Raw genomic sequence first — 19,608 nt, forward strand, 5'->3', positions numbered from 1 at the left:
TCTGCGCTGTGAGCGGGGGGGGCTGGGGTGGTGGGGGTCTGGGGGGGCGGGCCGGTGGCATTTGGTGGACTTGCCAGGCTGCGAATGAGCAGCATTGCGAGTCAGCCAGAATAACCCCTTAGAGTTATAAGGACCATATATGGGAGTAGTGGTGGTCTGTCACATTGTGTTCCGCAGACAAAACATTCTCCACCTCCACTGCTACTGCATCCACCTCTGACTCACCCCTTTAGTATGAAATGCAGTGGTCGGTCTGTGAGATATAGCAGCCGGCATGTAACGGTCGGTCTGTGAGATATAGCAGCCGGCATGTAACGGTCGGTCTGTGAGATATAGCAGTCGGCATGTAACGGTCGGTCTGTGAGATATAGCAGTCGGCATGTAACGGTCGGTCTGTGAGATATAGCAGTCGGCATGTAACGGTCGGTCTGTGAGATATAGCAGCCGGCATGTAACGGTCGGTCTGTGAGATATAGCAGTCGGCATGTAACGGTCGGTCTGTGAGATATAGCAGTTGGCATGTAACGGTCGGTCTGTGAGATATAGCAGTCTGCATGTAACGGTCGGTCTGTGAGATATAGCAGCCGCCATGTAGTGATCAATCTCTGAGATATAGCAGCCGGCATGTAACGGTCGGTCTGTGAGATATAGCAGTCGGCATGTAACGGTCGGTCTGTGAGATATAGCAGTCTGCATGTAACGGTCGGTCTGTGAGATATAGCAGCCGCCATGTAGTGATCAATCTCTGAGATATAGCAGCCGGCATGTAACGGTCGGTCTGTGAGATATAGCAGTCGGCATGTAACGGTCGGTCTGTGAGATATAGCAGTCGGCATGTAACGGTCGGTCTGTGAGATAAAGCAGTTGGCATGTAACGGTCAGTCTGTGAGATATAGCAGTCGGCATGTAACGGGTGGTCTGTGAGATATAGCAGTCAGCATGTAACGGTCGGTCTGTGAGATATAGCAGCCGGCATGTAACGGTCGGTCTGTGAGATATAGCAGCCGGCATGTAACGGTCGGTCTGTGAGATATAGCAGTCGGCATGTAACGGTCGGTCTGTGAGATATAGCAGTTGGCATGTAACGGTCGGTCTGTGAGATATAGCAGCTGCCATGTAATGGTTGGCCTGTGAGATATAGCAGCCGGCATGTAGCGATCAATCTCTGAGATATAGCAGCTGCCATGTAATGGTCGGTCTGGGAGATATAGCAGCCGGCATGTAGCAGTCATTCTGTGAGATATAGCAGCCAGGATGTAGTGGTCAGTCTGTGAGATATAGCAGCTGATATGTAGCGATCCACTGCTACTGCATCCACCTCTGACTCACCCCTTTAGTATGAAATGCAGTGGTCGGTCTGTGAGATATAGCAGCCGACATGTAATGGTCAGTCTGTGAGATATAGCAGCCGGCATGTAACGGTCGGTCTGTGAGATATAGCAGTCGGCATGTAACGGTCGGTCTGTGAGATATAGCAGTCGGCATGTAACGGTCGGTCTGTGAGATATAGCAGTTGGCATGTAACGGTCGGTCTGTGAGATATAGCAGTCGGCATGTAACGGGTGGTCTGTGAGATATAGCAGTCGGCATGTAACCATCGGTCTGTGAGATATAGCAGCCGGCATGTAACGGTCGGTCTGTGAGATATATAAGCCAGTATGTAGCAGTCAGCCTGTGAGATATAGCAGCCACCATGTAATTGTTGGTCTGTGAGATATAGCAGCTGCCATGTAACGGTTGGCCTGTGAGATATAGCAGCCGCCATGTAGTGATCAATCTCTGAGATATAGCAGCTGCCATGTAATTGTCGGTCTGTGAGATAAAGCAGCCGCCATGTAACAGTCAGTCTGTGAGCTATAGAAGCCAGTATGTAGCAGTTAGCCTCTGAGATATAGCAGCCACCATGTAATTGTCGGTCTGTGAGATATAGCAGCCGCCATGTAATTGTCGGTATGTGAGATAAAGCAGCCACCATGTAACGGTCGGTCTGTGAGCTATAGAAGCCAGTATGTAGCAGTCAGCCTCTGAGATATAGCAGCCGCCATGTAATTGTCGGTCTGTGAGATATAGCAGCTGCCATGTAATGGTCAGTCTGTGAGATAAAGCAGCCGCCATGTAACGGTCGGTCTGTGAGATATAGAAGCCAGTATGTAGCAGTCAACCTCTGAGATATAGCAGCTGCCATGTAATTGTCGGACTGTGAAATAAAGCAGCTGCAATGTATCAGTCAAGGCCTGGTTTCACTTTGTAAATGATTGCCCCTTTAAAAAAAAGGGGTGCTATTGTGATGTCAACATTGGGTATATCCATACTGTCAAAATGATTTATATAATCCTATCGCTAACCCTAACCTTAACCTTAACGTGGCCCTTTACACCTTAACCTAACCTTTACGCTACCCCTAAGGTTACGGTTAAAACTAATGTTAACCCGGTACTTCCTCATCTTTGCGGCCACCACTATGGAACTTACGTTCTGTACGGTTGCGGCCAACGCTTACGCTTACACCCTGGGTCCCTGACACCACCCTGGGTCCACACCACCCTCCTGTGTCCACACCACCATGCATTACCTTTAGTAAAGTTGTGGCGAGCTAAGTGGAGCGGAGCAAGCCACCAAGCCCGAAGTGTGTCGAGCGATGCGAGCCAGCGAGGAAACAATGGTGCTGCTAACGTAACTGGCATAGCGGTGGCCGCAAAGATGAGGAAGTACCGCTAGCACTAATGTCAATATTTTAACCGGTCAACATTCTGTCGACGAAATTATGAATGTCGACATAGTGCTGCTTTGCCGTATACATGATATATATATATAATGGTTGTACAGGGGTTATTGCCCAGTATTATCCCCCATCATACTTAGTAAGAGACCATCAGTGACAGTATGGTGGGACACATTTAAGCAGAGGCTACGTATTGTACAGTAACAATAATGGGGCCCCTGCAACCACAATCACTCACCACAGAGGAGTTTGCACTCACCTCCGCCGCCATTTTGGCTTCCTTCGTTGCTAGGAGACGACGGGAGCGCGCACTGCTGTAGTCACTTGGTAACGGCGGCCGGAAATGCGTCATACGCAGGGAAGGGCAGTTGATGCGCGTGTGGTGAAGCTCAGTGAGGGCGGAAGTGTTGTTGTTGGTGACACAATAATGGCGGCGGCCGAGGCTACAGAGGTGGTGGGAGAGAGAGACGAGGTAATTATGCCTGTGATACAGTTCCAGAGCCTGTCATGGCTTTCTAGGACCTGTGGTACCTCACCAGAGCCTTCCATGGCGACTCGGGGCTAATGATACAAGACCAGCGCTTATCATGGCCTTCTGGGACTTGTAGTACGACCCCAAAGGTTGTCATGGTTAGCTGGCACTTGTAGTAACACAGTACAGTTTGATATGGTGTGCTGGTACTTGTCATGGCCTGTTGGGGCTTAATGGTACTGTACCAGAGTGTTACTGTTTTCTAGAATTGGTAGTTCCAGACCAGATCTTGCCATGTGTGATTTCATGCCATCTATTGTCATGGCATACTGGAAATTATGGTACCACTGCACAAATTGAAATTGTATACTGGGGCTTGTAGTTCTATACCAGAACATGTCATGGTTAACTACCGCTTGCAAGGCTTGCTTGGACTTGTGGTACCACAGCAAAGCATATCAAGGCAAGCTAAGACTTGTGATTCTATAGTAAGAATTCATAGGCCGAGCGATTATCGAACGACCACATGTGTGCACGGTCCAAAGTGTGCATGCGCCAGTTGCTAGGCTAGCTTTTGCTGGCTGCTCTCAGGGTGATTGGTATCCTGGGGCTGTTTGGGGGCAGTAACGCAGCGTTTTCTGGCCGTTGAGGGGGAGGGCAACTGACTAAATCAGCAGCCTCCCTCCCTCTCCCCACGGCCTTTGCAGCGCCAAGTGAGTGTATACGACAGGGGATACGGTCATTAGGTCTACAGAAACTAGGTCGACACCACTAGGTCGAGAGGCAACAAGGTCGAAATGGGCAAGGTCAACATGGGGTTTTTCACCTTTTTATTGAGCCAACATGTGCCGACAGGCAGTATTTCATGCCCTACCATGCACAAAAGCGTAGTGGGAGAATAAAATAGCGAGCGTAGTGAGGCACCGTGCCCGAAGCATTGCGAGCGGATGCGGTGCACTTCAAACTGTGTCCATGTTGACATTCGGGTAAAAAAAACAGTGAAAAACCCCATGTTGACATTTTGACTGTCGACCTAGACCCACGTTGACCTTGCTGCCTGTCGACCCAATGCTTTTTGACCTAGTTGCTGTAGACCTAACGATCCACACCTGTGACAGAGGGGAATGCCATTCCATTAGGAATGCTTTTCCCCTCGTGTATGGCTGCGAATGCATTCGAAGCCCTGCACGTGGGCGAGATTTTTCTCATGCAGGGTGCCATTTACCTGCTCACTGGTCTCCGAAATCTCGCAGCCTAGTGAGTAGGTGTGAATTGTATTCCAGAGCGCGCCTTATGTTTGGTCACGATTTTTTTTTTTTTTTTTTTTTCACTTAAATATCCAGCACCATTTATTTCCAAGATGTCCTTTTAAAGAGCCGTTTGGTCAGTGACTGTACTATTCTCATCAATTTGACATGAGCTTCCAATTTGTAGGTTTCTTCAGAAGATGAGTCGCCCTCTACATCTGCGGAAGACCTGGCAGCGCAGAAAAGAGAAGAAAGATTAAGAAAGTTTAGAGAGCTTCACTTAAAAAGGGTAAGAGACCGCCACCACCTGATATTTAACATTCAGGACAGACATTCGTATCAGATACCAGTTTTCCGTCTGGATTGGGCCAACCACCCACATAAGTGTGCGATTCTGTGACAGTTATTGGATAACAAAGGGGGCGGGGATCCACATGAACACTTGGTTGGTTAATAAAGGACCGGCTACAAAAAGGTACAACCCCTTCTAATATGTGTTGATGCAAAATATACCAGATGCTAATGTCACAAGTAAACGCAGGGAGCGATCTGTATTATCCACTGTGAAAAGTACTTCCTACAATTAATATCAGACCTCTGGAAACGAATGCACACCTAAATACCGGCTCCTATTTTGCAGAATGAAGCATCCAATTTAAATCGCAAGGAGCTGTTGGAGGAGGAGAAGCGGCAGAAGTTACCGAGTAATTGGGAGGCGCGGAAAGCTCGCGCAGAGTGGGAGCTGAAGGAGAACGAAAAGAAAAAAGTGAGTTTGTGGAAAAATTCGGAAAAACATTTCCTATTCCCAGAAACTAAGAAAAATGAAACCTTTGCCCTTTAAATTGTCCCTTTAAATACAGCCCAGCAGCAGGCATTTATATACATAGGTGGCCATCAGACCTGATTTGCTTCTGTTAAGGCCCCCATACACTACACGATTTGGGCCTGATTTCACCCGATTCTGGAGGATCGGGCTGAGAAATCGGGTGAAATTGCCCAAATCGTGTAGGGTATGACATCCAATCTGATCCGATGCGCGGTCCCGTGCGCATCGGATCAGATCTGGATGTCGGACGGTCTGCACATAAGATAAATCTTATGTGCAGCCGGCATTGAGCTGGTCTGTGGGCGTGGGGACCGGAGAGCAGGGTCCGGTCCATGTGTGATGAGAGAGGGTAGTCACCTAGCGGCAGGAGAGGTGGTGGGGAGCGGGGTCCGGTCCAGCTGCAGGAGGGGTAGTGAGCTAGTGTGTGGACTGGAGACCAGGTAGCGGCAGCTGCAGGCGGGGAGCACGGAGCGCACGGTGCATAATAACAGAGTGCGGGTAGCGGCGAGCGGGAGAAGAGGAAACATCCTATTCAAAAGACTGGGCGGACGCTGATTGGCCGAGAGCTCAGCCAATCAGCGTCCGCCCTGCCTGCCCAGACTTTTGAATAGGATGTTTCCTATTCTCCCGCTCGCCGCTACCCGGACTCTGTTGTGCGCTCCGTGCTCCCCGCCTGCAGCTGCCGCTACCTTGTCTCAGCTGGACGTGCTCCCCTCCTGCAGCTGGACTGGATCCCGATCCCTGCCACCTCTCCTGCCGCTAGGTGACTACCCTCTCTCATCACACATGGACCAGACCGGACCCTGCTCTCCGGTCTCTGGTCCCCGCTCCCCCAGACGGACCCCCCCGCCTGCAAGCTCCCCCAGACCCTGCCCTCCCACAGCTCCCCCGGATTTACATGTGATAAATCGATCCGATGTGTAAATTGGCACATCAAGTGCCAAATCATATCAGGAGCTGCCGGGGGAAGTCGGGGCCGACATTAGGCCGACTTGTCCTTAGGACAAGTCGGCGTAGTTTATGGGGGCCTTTACTGTGATGTCTTTAGAAATATTATTTCTCTTTCAATGGTCCTGGTGACACAGCTTCACATTGGGATGTAGGAGGGTCCGCAGGAGCCAGGCACCTATCCTAAAGCTTTTGGAGGGTAGGCTCCTCCCCTACTGCATCCCAGATTCCTCAGTTCGTGTTAGGTGCCCACTGGAGTGGGTGCTATTCTAAAGGGCTGCTGGAGCAGCCGAAGGAGTAGAGTTAGTTAGGGTTTTTATTATTTTATTAACTTCTACACTAGCTAGGTAGGCACAGTGTGAGGATTCTCATTAGTGAATCCTCACACTGCTAGCGCAGCAGGAGCTGACAGAAACGAGTCCTGTCAGCTCACTGTGCACGAGGGAGACGCTGTCTGGCCTCCCTGTGCAGCGCTTACAGCTTCTTTTAAGAAGCTGCCTGGGCTCCGGAGCGCTCTGAAACCGGCTTCACGCTAGGTGGGGATCATGGGGGACAGGCGCTCCGTGATGGCGGCGGCCATTTTCTGCGGAGCTTACACACTGAGCTCCTATACTGAGAGGACAGCAGTGTTGTTACAGGCATGTTCCGAGTGGTCCCCAGCTGAGGGGGAGATACTGGAACGAGGAGATCCTACAATGGGAGCGGCTGTCTGGGGGTAGTTGGCGCCAAAAGTCACAGACCCCGCAGCAGCAGGGACTTGGTCCCTTCCCTCACTCTGTTTTTGGCGCCATTCAGAACGCTTGCAGCGGAGCTGAGCTGGCTTACTGATCCTGACAGAGTGATTGGATTTCCTGGGCTTCGCTTTCCCCATTCTGAAGACTACAGAAAGCTAAGTGGCTGAGTACACTGTATATAATGTATGTACATTTAATGCTGTGACTGTGTTATTGAGAACATCATGTCTGAGCAACAGTCTGTGGTTTTGGGGGAGGGAGCCTTTAATGCAATGAGCGCTTGCAGTGGTTGTACACTGAAATTTGTCCCTAAGGGGGGCTTTTGTATTTTATGCGCTGCTGTGAAACCCATGGGGAGTGAACCTCAGAGGGTAGTGCATCGGACCTTGCGAGGGCTAAGTCCCTGAGACAGGTCGGAAAATGCTTTGGTGCATTACTGGACAGGCAGAGTGATGGCTGGTAATTTCCCTAGACCAGGGCCATTCTCTCAGCAGTCCGGCCAGCTCTTTGCCTCGGACCCAGACAGATCCTGACTTATACAAGTCATGCAGGATACTGCTAAGGGAATCAGCAGGTTTAAATTACTTGTTTGACAAGCTTTATGGTTACTCTGGGGGGACCCATAAAAGGTCTGATTCAGTGCCATTATTAGCTGCTGATGAGGAGGGAGAGTACACAGACATACCCTGGGTTCAGGGTGATGTTTCTGAAGAGTCCTCACCCTCAGGGGTGGAGGATTTGATTACTGCTGTAAACAGGCATTGAATTTGTCTGTGAAGTAAAAAACTCCTGCTAAGGTTGTTTTTAAGAGACAGCGTGAGGGAAATGATATCTCTCTGCAGACAAGGGTTTACAAGATTTATTGGAAAACCCCTGACAAAAGGCTTTAGATGCCAAAATAGATGGTTAAGCCTGTATCCCATGCCTGAGGATCATGCAGACCTCTGGGAGAAAGTTCCAGTGGTAGAGGCTTCTGTGGTATACTTGTCAAAAACCAACTGTGCTACCAGTGCAAGCCTTCAAGCAAGCAAGTCCTCTGATTGGCTTCAGTCTGGGTCTCTAAGGCCAGGATTGGTGGGTCAGTGACCTGTGCTCTAGTTGACATACTGTCTTTTGTGTGTTGTTACTAGGCAGAGAAATATAATGCTGCTGCAGAAATGTGATTCAGGCTGAGCAGGAAGCTCTCAAAATGGCTGCCAGAGTTTCCTCAGTGTTTGGAATGCCAGGAGAGTGCTCTGGCTTATAGCTTGGAAGGCAGATAACAAGTCTAAAAAGGCTTAGAGGCATTTGCTTTTAAAGGAAAGCTGTTATTGGTTTACAACTGGAAGAGATTAATAAGCAGGCCACAGGTGGAAAAAAGCACTTTCCTGCCTACCCCTGCAGCCAAAGCAGACATCAAGGTTTTCTGCTTTCAGGCCATCCTTTCGGCCCTCCCCTAGAGGAGGTGCGTCCTTTTGAGGACAGTCTTTTAAGGGATAGTCTCAGTCCTCCAGGGGCAAGGCCCCAAAGTCAAAATTTGGTTCTTTTTATAAGAAACCATAGGAGAGGAAAAATCCTCCGCATACTGCCAGGGGTTTTGCCCGGCGGTGTTTAAGGAGGGGGGACGTCTGTCACTGTTCAGAGACGCAGGGGCACTGTTAGACCGGAACGCTTGGGTTAGAAATATAACCCAGGGTTAAAAGATTCCCTTCAAAGTTCTTCCACCGAGAAGGTTCATTCCTACACCACTACCAAAGGAGGCTCGGCTCCGTACAGCTCTCTTGGGAGCGGCTCATTCTCTTTTAGAGAAGGGTGTGGTAGTCCCGGTCCCCAGAGCGGAGGGAAAAAAGGCTTTTATTTCACTCTGTTTTTGGTGCCCAAACCAGACGGGTCTTTCAGCTGATCCTAAACTTAAAGGCATTAATAGCTTTTTGTGGGTAGACCATTTCAAAATAGAGTCTCTACGGTCTGTGCTGCTAAGCCGGGACCAGGGAGAATTTTTAGCGTCCATGAAGGTCCAGGACGCATACTTGCAGGTTCCTATCCACCCGGAACTATTGGGGTGTGCAATAGGAGACCTTCTCCTGTAATTACAGGCGTTGCCTTTTGGTCTGGCCACAGCGTCAAGGGTATTCACCAAATAATGTCAGAAATGGCGGATGTGCTTCGACTGACGGAAAACGGTGCCGTCACAGAGACTCCAATTCTTGGGGATTGGTCTGGATACCCAGTTGCATTGGGTGTTTCTACCAGAGGCATAGGCCAGGGATCTGGCTGCCTTGGTACAGGAGATCCTAGGGTCTCAGAGCACAGCAGTATGGAGGTGACTCAAACTGCTGGGGAAGATGATGGCGTCTTTCGAGACGTTACAGTTCACCAGGTTCCACTCTAGAGTGTCCCAGTGGACAGGGAACACTCAGACCATGAGGTCAGAACAAATGGTGTTGTTTTCAGAAACTCGATCCTTCCTAAAATGGTGGATGGAGGTGGATTCCCTTCGGGGGAGTCGGTCCCTGCAGTCCTGGAGCTGGGTGGTAGTCACTACCGACGCCAGTCTCAGAGGCTGAGGGGCAGTAGTCGTGGACCTGCGTCTGCAGGGCTTGTGGACTTTAGAGCAGAAAGACTGATACTTTACAGTCTGCCTTACTGATCAACATCTTGGAACTGAGGGCTGTGTGGAAGAGGTTTTCTCTGGCGGGAGAAAAGATTACAAGAGCTCCCTTTTAGGCATTCAGACCGACAACGTCACAGCCGTGGCGTATCTGAATCACCAGGGAGGCACACACAGCAATCTGGCCATGTGGGAGGTGTCCCGAATCTTCTTGTGGGCGGAACAGAATGTTCTAGCATTATCAGCAATCTTCATACCAGGAGTGGAGAATATAGAGGCCGACTTCCTGAGCAGGGAGAAATTGATGGAAGGAAAATGGAGGCTGAATCCACAAGTATTCCACTAGATTACAATAAGGGGGAAACCCCGGATAGGGACCTGAAGGCATACAGGTTCATCCATCAGGTACCCAGGTTGTATGACAGGACGTGGGATCCACTGGCAGAAGCAGTGGATGCCATGACTATCCCCTGGGAGGGGAATCTTCTTTATGATTTAACGCCAGTTCCAATGCTGGCAAGAGAGTTGAAAACAATACAGGCCCAGACAATTCCAGTAATTTTAGTGGCCCCAGATTGGCCAGGGAGATCCTGGTACTCGAGGCTTCAGAGATTCTCTGTGGACTCGTGGCGTCTACCTCTGAGGTCAGACCTTCTAAAACAAGGACCGTTCAACCAGCTGGATTCAGCTCGATTAATTTTGACGGTCTGGCTGTTGAAAACGCCATTTTGAGGAATATAGTATTCTCAGAGGCGGTGGTTAACGCAATGAGGAAAGCCAAAAAGTCAGTGTCTTCTGTAAATTATTTTGGGGCCTGGAAGACCTATATTTGGTGGTGTGTAAGACAGAGGTCCCGCACATCGAGATTTAAAATGGCTAAATTGTTGGAGTTTTTTACAGGAGGGCCTTTCCTCTGGGTTAGGCCTTCAGTCACTCAGAGTACATATCTCGACCGTGTCAATTTTTCTTTCCAAAGAAGGATTGCGTTAGAACCAGAAGTACAGACCTTCCTGCAGGGGGTTTATCTATTGAAACCTCCCTACAACCAACCAGTAGCGCCAGGGGAATTATCTCTGGTTCTGGAGTACCTTAAAGAGGCGCCTTTTGAGCCGTTAAGGTCGGTTGACCATTAGTTTCCTTTCAGGGAAGCTGGTATTTTTGTTGGCGGTGGCGTCAGAGAAAAAAAAAAAAAAAAAAAAAAAAAAAATATCGGAGTTGATTGCTTTGTTCTTCAAGTCTTCCTCCCTTATATGTCATGATGATAGGGCTGCCTTTCGGACAGTACCCCTAGATTTTTACTAAAAGTAGTCTCTGCTTTTCATCTAAATCAGGAGATTGTTCTGCCTGTGTTTCAACCCCCAGAGGGTTGTTAGGAAAAGGGACAAATTAAGGAATTTGGATGTTGTGCGCGTCTTGCGCGTTTATGTGGACAGAGTTAAGAGTGTCAGAAAGACTGATACTTTACTGGTTTGTATGACATACACAAACTTAGTTGGCCTGCTTCTAAGCAGACCATTGCTAGGTGGTTGCGCTCTGTTATTGCGTTTGCATATACTAAAGTTGGTAGGCCTGTACCGGCCAGGATTAATGCGCATACCACCAGGTCGGTTGCCACCTCTTGGGCGGTTCGACATGGGGCAACAGCTGAGCAGGTTTGCAGGGCTGCCACTTGGTCTTCTGTTCATACTTTTGCCAAATTCGATAGGTTCCGTGAGTTCGCGTCGGTGGACGCATCATTCGGGCAAGCAGTGATGAAAACTGCAGACCTGAGCGTACCCACCCAAAAGGACCGGCTCTGGAACGTCCCAATGTGAAGCTGTGTCACCAGGACCATTGAAAGAGAAAAAGGGATTTTTGTAAGAACTTACCGTTCGAATCCCTTTCTCTGATATGGTCCTGGTGACACAGCGATCCCTCCCTTACGCTCAGTAAGTATGCCAGTGTTCATGATGTTTCATGTTATAATTGGTTGAAAAGTTAAATTTAAAATTGTGCATATAATATGTGCAGGTGTTTGTACTGAGTTAATGTATTCCAGTGGCTTTGAAAGATTGAACTGAGGAATCTGGGATGCAGTAGGGGAGGAGCCTACCCTCCAAAAGCTTTAGGATAGGTGCCTGGCTCCTGCGGACCCTCCTACATCCCAATGTGAAGCTGTGTCACCAGGACCATATCAGAGAAAGGGATTCGAACGGTAAGTTCTTACAAAAATCCCTTTATTTCCACTCACCCTCTAATCCAAGGGAGAAGGGCTTGGGTTGGGATCATTTGGTCTACAGCATGTTGGTCGACATGGGAAGTGGTTGAATAGTCATCAGTTCGACAGTGTGTATGTCGACAGTCAAAAGGTCAACACGGTTTTTCACTTTTTTTTTTTACCCGAATGTCAACATAGTCGCCATGGTCACAGTTTAAAGCGCACTGCATCCCCTCGCTGCGCTCGCAATGCTTCGGGCACGGTGCCTCGCTATGCTTGGCACACTATTTTATTCTCCCACCATGCCCTAGTGGATGGTAGGGCATGAAATACTGCCTGTCGGCTCAAAAAACAGTGAAAAACCCCATGTCGACCTAGACATTGTCCAACTAATGACCTGTCGAACTAATGACCTTTTGACCTAGAACCATATCGACCTTTTCCCATGTTGACCTAATGGTGCTGACTTAATGACTGTCGACCATCATGCTGTAGACCAAATTACCGCATCCCGAAGGGCTTTAGGGCGCCTGCTTGGCTGCAATGGGCCTAAGAAGTGATGCATTTACTGTTCAAAACTGACAGGGTATTTATGAAAATTGGGGGGCAATATGGCCTTTATAATACTTACACAATTGCCATATTCTTGGGACGGCTGTGTACATATAAGCATCTGTTGCCTATTGTATGATGCACAGGTGAAGCCAAGAAACACTATATGATGATCTAAATGCCCTGCCAACTGTAGGATTGATGCCGAGCTAGGATGATGTTGATCTCCCTTGTTTAGTCTTTGCAGCTATCACTGCCTTACATCCTAATGAGCTGACAGGAGTCTGACATCAGAATCCTGACTGCCGAGACTCTGAGAGGGAGGGCCCGCAGTGCTCTCCACCTATTCTATTCTCCCTGTATGGGTGTCGTGGACCCCAACCAGGGAGAATATTTATTTATTAACCGTTTCTTATATAATTGCTCCTGTCAAGTTGGAATTCCAATGTCGGACTAATGACCATAGGAGTCCCGACTGTTGGTGTGTCATCCAGAACCCGAGCTGAAACCACCCTATGTTATCTGTTTTAGGAATGTGAGGCTAATGGGGTGGATTATCACAGAGCGAAGGTACTGGAGATCAGTGCGGAGGACGCTGAGAGATGGGAGAGGAAGAAGAAGAGGAAGAACCCTGATAATGGTTTCTCAGGTATGTTCTTTTTACCATGCATCTCCAGACCGTTCTTAATGGTGTATACCCCACTGTACGCGAAAAATAAATGACAATTGGGGAACTTTATTATAATTATTACTTTTATATATAAATTTGTGATTCTGTATCGGTGTATTTGACCTAAACGTACGATTTCCATCGGTTTCCATCCTCTACAGATTATGCAGCCGCACAGTTGCGCCAGTACCAGCGACTGACTAAGCAGATCAAACCAGACATGGAGGCATACGAGAAGGAGCGCGAGAACTGGTAAGCGATGCATCTTCCACTTACTCTGCACAGAGGGGAGGGAGGGGGGTTAATTAATGATTAGAGAGAGATACAGTCAGACGCAAATGAGTAATTACAAAAATTTGTTTGGGAAATTTGTGATTCTTTCATAAAAATGGAATAAACAGTTTTCTAAGAATTTCAACCATCCATCCATCCTTATACCAAAGATGTGCCTTGAGTGACTACCCAACTCATCCCGCACAAGGTATAGTTTTAGAAGCATCTCCACAAGTCTACCACACACCGCACTTATTTATAAAGCATCTGGCTGTAAGTCCTGGCATTTCTGCGCGTGCTTATGCCCGTTATTTAGAAAAGTAATGCTCTTACAATCCATTTAGTTGCTAGTAAAAGCGTCACACTTTTTAATTATTGCCCATAAGCACCCTCTGAAGTCCCGTTTTGCAATCTGATGCTTCTTCAATAAACCCCTTTGTCTATGTTCAGTGCATGGCAAATGGCAGTTTTGCAACCCAAGTATCAGTCTGACTTTAAAACTGTGTGATACATAAAGCTCAGATATATATGTCTAGTGTCTGTGAGTCTCTGAAACACTGCCATCTGCTGGCAGAGAGTGAAACTACATCTCTTTGTCACACATGCACAAACACAGAAGGTAGCAGGCTAGTTTTCGAAGCTTTTGCTTCGAGCGGGCTTACTAGTTGGCCCATATATGCTCATGATAATTAGGGTACTGCTGTGTCTGAGCACTGTATGGGTTGCATGGAGGAAGCAGCTTCTCTGTTCTGTATCGCACCCACTTTGCTTTGTACACTGCTGATATTGGCTGTCTCGCTCTGTTGCTTGTCTGTAATGCTGTTTTTTTTTCTTCATTAATCCTAGTGGGGAAAACTTCTACCCTACGCTAAACAGCCTTTACCACGGTACTCACGTCCCATCCAAGGACGGCATAGAGCGAATGGTCACTGACCTGGAAAAACAGTAAGCGTTTTACTCTTCATTTATTTTAATTTAACTTTTTTTTTTTTTTTTTTGTTTCTGTACCTTTTCACATGACCCGCACGTCTTCAGCACATACCCTTGTAGTGTTCATTCTAGCACCCGCCATATTAGAAAACCCATGCAGTTCCTCTTCCATGCCTGGGGTGTCGCTGTCTGCTGTGGTGTTTCAAGCACAGGTCTGGTTTGCATGTCAGTGCTGATATATAGACCACACTGTGCTAGAATCTCTACAGCAGACAGTGACACCCCAGACAGGGAAGAGGAACTGCATGGGTTTTCAAATATAGTGGGTGTTAGAATGAACACTACCCTTGTTTTCTACCATTTTTTTTAGTTGTCTGACTTTTATAATACAATAATGTGATTAGGAAAGTCGTATATACACCAGTTTATCATCCATATAGGATACAGGGGATTATTCTGATTCACTCAGAAAGACACAATCACTCTCTAATGGACAAAACCATGTGCACTGCAGGTGGCGCTGATGTAACATGTGCAGAGAGAGTTAGATTTGGGTGTTTTATTGTTAGATAGGGTAGATACTGGCTGCTTTATTTTTACACTGCAATATAGATATCAGTTTGAAGTACAAACCCCACCCAAGTCTGACTCTCTCTGCACATGTTACATCAGCCCCACCTGCACTGCACATGGTTTTGTCCATTAGAGAGGGATTGTGCCTTTCCGAGTGAATCAGAATAACCCCCACAGTCCTCCAGCATCTACTGCGCAGTACCACCAGCTCTTGGGGACCATTATGGCAGCTCCTAGCATGTAAAATATTAAGGGGTAAATCCACCCAAAAATTATTTTTGCTCTTCCTATCTCATTACGTTGGTGGAATAACATTTGAAAGAGTCGGAACGGTTCTCCTGCATGAAATTACCCGTTGAAAGACCGAAACACACTTTCTGCCATTTTGCAAATACTTGGCAAAGTTTTTAGACTGTTTTGGGAGGGCCGTTTGGGGGATGACCATAAAGAACCCAGTGTCTGGTTTTGGGCAATGAAAACTAGCACTATCTTTCCACAGGCGCCCCCTGCTGTCCATGTCCTCCAACGGCGAATCACTGATTTATCCTGTTTTTTGAAAATTGTAGGCTCTGTACAAACTGGATCTATAAGCACCTTTAATAGCGGTTACTATTCGATCCCTGTCTGCATGAATGTGTACATGATGGCAGACATGGGTGGCTGCTAATAGCTGCTCATTGCAAGAGACCAGGATTAAACAGCAAGTCATACGGGGATTTACGGCGCTTATGGAAGTTCTCTAGTAGTTGGGAAATTAGGATGCATGGATCTCAATATTCTCCTCCCCCACCTGCCCATTTGCTAAGAGAACTTTATTGTACCCCTTTCACCAGCTCTGGTTTGAAAGGTTCCCGGGTAAATTTGCCGGGATTTTAACCCTGCTAGCTATCAGGGTTGCTCCCGTGTCCAGCCCAGGTTACCGGGGCTGGTGTGAAAGAAGCCAACTTGGCTTATACTCGCCGCAGCTGTTCTGCGGAGACGGGGGCAGCCAGGATGCCGGACCTGGGGATCCTGCCCGTGTCAGGGGGGTTCTGGCCTGTAGCTGCTGGTGGAGAGCGCTGAGTCATGCGGCCTCCCGCCGGTGGGGGAAGCCGCCAGGTGATGTATAGTTCCACCCTGAGCCAATCCCCGGCTCCACCAGCATCATTTCACTCACCCCATCTCCCGCCACCTGCCCCCTCACATCACAAAATGCAGGGACTAGGCTGTTGTAAAAGGGGCCAACCCGGGAATGTCCCGGCATGATCCAGGGACTGTATTTTCTGGTGTGAAAGGGGTATTCGTCTCAAGGTCATGGCAGAACTTTTCCAGGGAATTCCAAGCTTTTTGTTATTTTCCGCCACCCCACAGAGACTTGAGCAAGGCAAATACCCACCATCTTTGCATCATACAGGGGAATCCTGGTCTGCCCCAGTATCCGGTGAAGCAGTTTTCCTAGATCTTAGGCTGCTTCATAACTTTTCTTTGCATGTTTGTGTTGCAGGATTGAGAAACGGGAGAAGTACAGCCGCCGACGCGCCTACAATGACGACGCCGACATTGACTACATCAACGAGAGAAATGCCAACTTCAACAAGAAGGCGGAGAGGTTTTATGGAAAATACACGGCAGAAATCAAACAGAACCTGGAGAGGGGCACGGCTGTCTGATGACCTCACCCTGGAAGTACATCGGCTTTGTCCTACGGCTGCCGCCTTTTTTTTTTTTTCTCACAGCTTTGTACATTTTACTCTGTCTATAATAAATGTTGTTCCTTTTAGTAGGGGAGTGAGCGGTCTTTGGCTTTAGCATTTTTTACTATTTAAAAGCAAAGCGGCCATGTTGTTTATCTATGATAAGAGAGCTTGCAATACTGACATGTAAGTAGGCGACGGCACCTCTTCGCCTGAATATGAGGCATAGGCTACTGGTTCTTCTAACAAATAATACTTCAGCCCCCAATAGTACTCCTCTGTGTGCGCATGGCGGTGTTAAAAGTCTTAAACACTTTGCAGATGTGAACATAAGTAATTGTGTTAGTGCAGAGATTATGGTCGTTTTCCATTGATGGAAATGACCTGTACTGATTACCGTCTGTCCGGATCTTATGTTCTGAACATGTAGTCAGTCCGGCCGTAGCAGGTATCTAGGATGCCTAAGGGGAAATTTACTAAGACTGGAGTTCTATTTCACATGGGATGTTGCTATGGGCAACCAATCAAATGCGATCTATTATCTTCTAGAACAGAGGTGGCCAAACCAGTCCTCGAGATCTACTGACCAGTCCATGTTTTCCAGGCCACCTGTAGATCTGTTGTCCGTTAAGAATGAATGCAGCACATGTTTGAAAATGTGACAGTAATAACTACACCAGCTGTACACCAGCTGTACACCAGCTAGGTGATCTGGGGAATGTGACAGTTAGTAATGACTACAGCTGTGCACCAGCTAGGTGATCTGGGGAATGTGACAGTTGGTAATGACTACAGCTGTGCAGCAGCTAGGTGATCTGGGAAATGTGACAGTTAGTAATGACTACAGCTGTGCACCAGCTAGGTGATCTGGGAAATGTGACAGTTAGTAATGACTACAGCTGTGCACCAGCTAGGTGACCTGGGAGATGTGACAGTTAGTAATGACTACAGCGGTGCACCAGCTAGGTGACCTGGGGAATGTGACAGTTAGTAATGACTGCACCTGTGCACCAGCTAGGTGATCTGGGGAATGTGACAGTTAGCAATAACTACAGCTGTGCACCAGCTAGGTGATCTGGGGAATGTGATAGTTAGTAATGACTACAGCTGTGCACCAGCTAGGTGACCTGGGAAATGTGACAGTTAGTAATGACTGCAGCTGTGCACCAGCTAGGTGATCTGGGGAATGTGATAGTTAGTAATGACTGCAGCTGTGCACCAGCTAGGTGATCTGGGGAATGTGACAGTTAGTAATGACTACAGCTGTGCACCAGCTAGGTGATCTGGGGAATGTAACAGTTAGTAATGACTGCACCTGTGCACCAGCTAGGTGACCTGGGAAATGTGACAGTTAGTAATGACTGCAGCTGTGCACCAGCTAGGTGATCTGGGGAATGTGATAGGTAGTAATGACTGCAGCTGTGCACCAGCTAGGTGACCTGGGAAATGGGACAGTTAGTAATGACTGCACCTGTGCACCAGCTAGGTGACCTGGGAAATGTGACAGTTAGTAATGACTGCACCTGTGCACCAGCTAGGGGGTCTGGGAAATGTGACAGTTAGTAATGACTGCAGCTGTGCACCAGCTAGGTGATCTGGGGAATGTGATAGTTAGTAATGACTGCAGCTGTGCACCAGCTAGGTGACCTGGGAAATGGGACAGTTAGTAATGACTGCACCTGTGCACCAGCTAGGTGACCTGGGAAATGTGACAGTTAGTAATGACTGCACCTGTGCACCAGCTAGGTGACCTGGGAAATGGGACAGTTAGTAATGACTACAGCTGTGCACCAGCTAGGTGATCTGGGGAATGTAACAGTTAGTAATGACTGCACCTGTGCACCAGCTAGGTGACCTGGGAAATGTGACAGTTAGTAATGACTGCAGCTGTGCACCAGCTAGGTGATCTGGGGAATGTGATAGGTAGTAATGACTGCAGCTGTGCACCAGCTAGGTGACCTGGGAAATGGGACAGTTAGTAATGACTGCACCTGTGCACCAGCTAGGTGACCTGGGAAATGTGACAGTTAGTAATGACTGCACCTGTGCACCAGCTAGGGGGTCTGGGAAATGTGACAGTTAGTAATGACTGCAGCTGTGCACCAGCTAGGTGATCTGGGGAATGTGATAGTTAGTAATGACTGCAGCTGTGCACCAGCTAGGTGATCTGGGGAATGTGATAGTTAGTAATGACTGCAGCTGTGCACCAGCTAGGTGACCTGGGAAATGGGACAGTTAGTAATGACTGCACCTGTGCACCAGCTAGGTGACCTGGGAAATGTGACAGTTAGTAATGACTGCACCTGTGCACCAGCTAGGTGACCTGGGAAATGGGACAGTTAGTAATGACTACAGCTGTGCACCAGCTAGGTGGTCTGTAAAACCTGAACTGTTGGTAGATATTGAGGACAGGTTTGGCCACCCTTGTTCTAGAAGGTGCTAAATGAATAATAAATATATTCTTATTGGTTGCCTATAGCAACGTCCCATGTGAAGTAGAACTCCCATCTTAGTAAATGTCCCCCCTAGTGTCTGGAAACCTTTCTCAGGACCCAGACTCCAATCGTCCCTCCAATACTATGTAAGCATGACAGTGTGCAGCTATATGTATCCATGGTTTATCCCCCTATGAATAACAAACATGGGCCGTGTAATCATCTGTTTGATATAAATGCAGAGAGGCTGCTTGGTGCAGAAGTGTTGTGGAAACCGCTAATAAATACAGTTTGCAGTCAGCGGATTATTTCATGTATTTTATTTTTATAACAATTAATTTTCTCCGCCCTGGGTTTAACCCCTTCAGTGGTGTTTTTTTATTTTAGGGAGCGCTCCCCACTAGGCGAGTTTTTTTTTTTTTTTGGGGAGCGCTCCCTAAAAAAAACAAAAAACCCGCTGTGTCCCCGGGTCCGGCAACGCTGAACTGTACCAGCTGCTGCCCGGCCCTGTGCCCCTTCCCTTAATATGGCTGCCCGGCTTGTCATAAGCTGGCGCCGCAGGCTGTAATACAATGGGGAGAGCAGGAGGCGTGGCGGAGGAGAGGGAGCCGCTGCCCGGCGCTAATCACTGGCAATCCTGAGAATTTTCTGGGCGCGCCAGTCTGGGCATTAAGGCATAGCCCGGAAACTTCTCGGGATTACCAGCGATGGGGTTAATTTTTGAGGTCTCCAAGCTCCTATGTCTGTATGTGGTACAGAAATACTC

The 19,608-nt window shown here is 48.1% G+C and overlaps 2 protein-coding genes across 5 annotated transcripts in view; one reads left to right on the plus strand and one right to left on the minus strand.

Annotated features, from left to right (window-relative positions):
- The window catches only part of LRRC72 (leucine rich repeat containing 72), a 27,975-nt gene extending 24,877 nt beyond the window's left edge, over positions 1-3,098 (minus strand). For 3 of the 4 annotated variants that reach the window (XM_083186784.1, XM_083186780.1, XM_083186785.1), the window contains exon 1: positions 2,961-3,098. In XM_083186784.1, the coding sequence (XP_083042910.1) occupies positions 2,961-3,074 (114 nt within the window). In that variant the 5' untranslated portion in view covers positions 3,075-3,098. The remainder of the gene's footprint in view (positions 1-2,960) is intronic. The other variant, XM_083186781.1, reaches the window with a different exon arrangement.
- SYF2 (SYF2 pre-mRNA splicing factor) lies at positions 3,067-19,143 on the plus strand. Its single transcript, XM_083186786.1, has 7 exons — positions 3,067-3,194; positions 4,629-4,730; positions 5,082-5,207; positions 12,820-12,937; positions 13,120-13,210; positions 14,078-14,176; positions 16,218-19,143. Exons 1-7 carry the CDS (start codon positions 3,150-3,152, stop codon positions 16,381-16,383), a joined length of 747 nt encoding a protein of 248 aa, XP_083042912.1. The 5' UTR covers positions 3,067-3,149; the 3' UTR covers positions 16,384-19,143.
- Positions 19,144-19,608: the final 465 nt, after the last annotated feature.

The sequence above is a fragment of the Crinia signifera genome, chromosome 5 (genome assembly GCF_055691185.1).
Source record: "Crinia signifera chromosome 5, ASM5569118v1, whole genome shotgun sequence".
Classification (NCBI taxonomy): domain Eukaryota; kingdom Metazoa; phylum Chordata; class Amphibia; order Anura; family Myobatrachidae; genus Crinia; species Crinia signifera.

Coding starts and splice junctions, on each gene's coding strand:
- SYF2 (XM_083186786.1), top strand. CDS start 3,150: ATGGCGGCGGCCGAGGCTACAGAGGTGGTGGGAGAGAGAGACGAG. Junction 3,195..4,628: donor TGGTGGGAGAGAGAGACGAG/GTAATTATGCCT, acceptor TCCAATTTGTAG/GTTTCTTCAGAAGATGAGTC. Junction 14,177..16,217: donor GTCACTGACCTGGAAAAACA/GTAAGCGTTTTA, acceptor TTTGTGTTGCAG/GATTGAGAAACGGGAGAAGT.